The sequence below is a fragment of the Triticum aestivum genome, chromosome 4D, assembly GCF_018294505.1.
Source record: "Triticum aestivum cultivar Chinese Spring chromosome 4D, IWGSC CS RefSeq v2.1, whole genome shotgun sequence".
NCBI lineage: Eukaryota > Viridiplantae > Streptophyta > Magnoliopsida > Poales > Poaceae > Triticum > Triticum aestivum.
The window spans coordinates 400755021-400758467 of record NC_057805.1 but is presented as its reverse complement, the minus strand read 5'-3'; the positions used below and the strand labels follow the sequence as shown (position 1 = coordinate 400758467).

Sequence of the window (3447 nt, the reverse complement as noted above, 5' to 3'; positions counted from 1 at the left end):
CTAGATATTTACTTTCCTTTTGGAATAGAAAATAGTTTGAGCCTTTTAGTCAATACGGGCCCATTATTGTCTTGCCCTAGGGCACCATATATCTGTAGGCCGGCCCTAGGGAAGAGTGGGGCGGTGGAGGCGGGTAGGTTTCCGCTGTAGCCACCTTGGGAGCTACGCTAGGGTTTGATTCAGCGATTAGATTTCAGTCGGATGGCTCAAAAGATCAACTTATTTGTCCAAGAATATAGGAAATTAATAAAGGACTCCACTTACAAATCTGATGTCAGATTTTTTTTTACCATGGCAAATCGAACATTTTTCATGATAAATTGTGTTCTCCGAGGATGACAACTTTAGTTGGCGAGCAAGGGAAATCCGTCCCAGTTCATTTTTCTGTCAGAAAATTGTTGTGCTTACGAACTAAATTTGACATTATCATGGTAATATAAATTGCCATGAAAAAGTCAGATTTGCCATGCCTAAATATCTGACGTCAGATTTTTAGTATTTCCATTACGGGTGTGGCTAGGTCTCAGTCAACTGAGATTTAATCAAGTCTCAGTCAAGTGACATGTCATGTAGAAAGAAAAGAAAATAAAAAAATGGTGTGAATCTCAATGTAAATCTTGTGGATATAGTATGAACCGAAACTTAACCATTAGTTGACTGAGGCAAGACTGTTCCATTAATAAATAGGTGCTCCCAATCTTATGACAGGGGTCCATTTTATTACGCGGGCAAGAGTGCGAAAAGGAAAACATGCACGCGAAGCAACCGAACAAGATGCATGCATGACTGACATACTTCATACTCCGTTTGTCATGCATGCTATGACTGGCGTTCGTACGAGTTGATCCGTTTGTCACAGTCTCACAGATGGCCGGTGCAGGTTTTAAACAGCCCCAGGACCGGACGTGGCCTTGGTGACACCGGTGAATTCAACCTTGGGGCCGAGCAGGTCGACGCCGACGTCGGCGGCAAAGGTGTCGTACCGGAGGAACATCTCGACGACCAGGAGCCTGCCGACGAGCACGACCAGATTCTTGCCGGGGCACTGCTTGTTGTCCACGCTGGGGCTCTCGGTCTCTCTTCCGTTGGACCAGTACACGTACTGCAGCAGCTTGCTTCCCTCCCCGACAAACCGGTCGCCGACGAACTCCCTCGCCGTGGAGCCGAACACGCGGGGGTCCTTGGTGGCGCATGGCTGGTACCCGAACAGCATCTCTCCCTTCTTCACGGCGAACACCGCGTCGTGGCTCTCGATGTTCATGTCGGCCTTGGCGCGGCCGTACTGGAACTTGACGGGCGGCTCCAGACGCAGCGCCTCCCACACCGCCGACTTGGTCAGCTCCATCTTCTCCAGCGCCTCTATCGTCACCTTGCCGCCGGCGTCCGCCACGGCGATGCGTACCTCCGCGGCCAGCCTCTGGTGGAACTTCTCTCCGGCCTCAGCGATGCGCCCGAGGATCCCCGGGAGCATCACCTTGAGGCCGCCGTAGCTGTTGAACACGGTGGCGAACAGCAGGTTGTGGCATGCCTCGTCCCGGTTCAGCCCGAGGCTCTCGGCCATGTCGAGCGCCTTGGTCGCGGCGGCGTAGAAGTACTTGTAGAGCGCCTTGTAGTCGCCGCTGACGAAGATGGGCGGGAGAAGCACGGTGTGGAGGAGCGGCTCCTCGAGGATCAAAGGGAGGCCGAACGTGACGAGCGGGTGGAGCTGGAATATGAGCCACTTGGCGGCCTTGGTGGGGCCGGTGGTGCCGAGGTCTGAGGCGGAGGGGAGCACGCCGAAGTAGGCGTCGGCGATGAACTCGAAGGAGGTGAAGTCGTTGAGCATGTTGAAGTTGGACTTGCCGCCGAGAACAAGCTGCGACTCGACGGTGGCGAGGAGCGAGGAGAAGTGGGAGCGGAAGGCCGGGATGACGGCGTCCTTGCGGGAGGCGAGGAGGGAGAAGAGCAGCTGCTTGACCTTGGTGTGGGTGGGCTCGGAGGGGTCGAGGTAGGAGCAGACGCGGAAGCCACCTGTGAGGGAGGTGGAGGGCATGTAGGTGCCGGTGAAGAGGTTCTTCTTCTCGACCTTGTCGACGTCGAAGAGCACGGGGAAGCTCTTGGCGTCGAGCACGGCGACCACGCGCGGGTCGCGCGCCATGAAGGGGCCCGGCGGGACGTTGATGCGGAGGACGGTGGAGCCGTGCTTCTCGACGCGGGACTCGAAGTACTTGGCCTCGCCCTGGAAGTAGTAGAAGTCGAGGCGGTCGCGGATGGCCGAGACGAACGGCAGGCCGTAGCTGCCCGGCGCCTGCCGCGGCACCAGGGAACCCACGGCGCTCTGGTTCATCTTACACTTGTTGCTTCAAATCGATCGATCACGAGCAGCTAACGTTGCTGTGGATCTGCTTACACTCTCGCCGTGTGTTGCGAATGCAGCTCCTTCTACTCGCTGCTAAATAGCCCCCTGGAGACCATGCAGAATCCATGCATGAAGCAGGGCTGGCAGTGGCAACAAAAGCAGGACCGCATACGCGCGCTATCGTGGGTGGGCCAAGCCACAAGTGAGCGCAACGGAACGGCTAACGAGTATAGCGTTGAAACTGACACAGGATAAAAGCATTCCAGAGGGGCGGAATTCCCATTGGTATGTGTCTAACGTGATATATGTTGTAGTATAGTTTTAAGTTGTATTTTTTTTCAAAAAGGGATTTCCCGGCCTCTGCATCAGAACGATGCATACAACCATCTTATTAAAGCAAATAAATAGATTCCAACAAGGTCTCAAAATCTCCATAAGAAAAGTAAAAAGTAGCTCACACAGAGCCAGAAAGGCTAGAAGACAAAACTAGCCTAATAAAGGACGCCACAGCCGGCTGGCAAAAAAGAGATAGATAAACTAATTGCCTATCCTATTACATGACCGTCATCCAAACCGGTTGAAGATATCCCGAGCTACCATCTCCCAGCGGATAGATCCAGTAACCAAACGCTTCAAGGCCTCCGTCGGAGTGAGTAGCGACCACGAACGGATCAATATCGTGGCTCTGAAAATGACCTGCAAAAAATGAATGTGTGTTGTCCTGTTAAAAACCAAATCATTTCTGCAATTCCAGAGCGCCCACAACAAGGCGCAGACTCCTACGCGAATATGTCTCGCTAACTCGGGCTCAATCCCGTTAAGCCACGTTCCAAATAACGTGTTGACAGAACTCGGTGGAGTAATATTAAAAGCAATATGGACCGTCCTCCATAAAACTTTGGCTAGCGGGCAATCAAGAAAAAGGTGCCTGATCGTCTCATCCCGCTCACAGAAACTACACCTAGTAGGTCCTGTCCAATTACGCTTTGTCAAGTTGTCCTTGGTTAAAATAACTTGTTTATGGACAAACCACATAAACACTTTGATTTTCAAAGGGACTTTGACAGCCCAAACATGTTTGGAACTAGGAATCGAGCTTGAATTGATAA

At 52.5% G+C, this 3447-nt stretch overlaps 1 protein-coding gene across 1 annotated transcript; it reads right to left on the bottom strand.

Moving 5' to 3' along the window:
- Positions 1 to 649: 649 nt before the first annotated feature.
- On the bottom strand, positions 650 to 2392 carry LOC123100130 (allene oxide synthase 2-like). The gene has a single exon (XM_044522106.1). It carries the CDS (start codon positions 2324 to 2326, stop codon positions 884 to 886), a length of 1443 nt encoding a protein of 480 aa, XP_044378041.1. The 5' UTR covers positions 2327 to 2392; the 3' UTR covers positions 650 to 883.
- Between the last annotated feature and the right edge of the window lie 1055 nt (positions 2393 to 3447).

What these genes read in the sequence shown, in the direction of transcription:
- LOC123100130 (XM_044522106.1), bottom strand. Translation starts at nt 2,326, where the DNA reads ATGAACCAGAGCGCCGTGGGTTCCCTGGTGCCGCGGCAGGCGCCGGGC.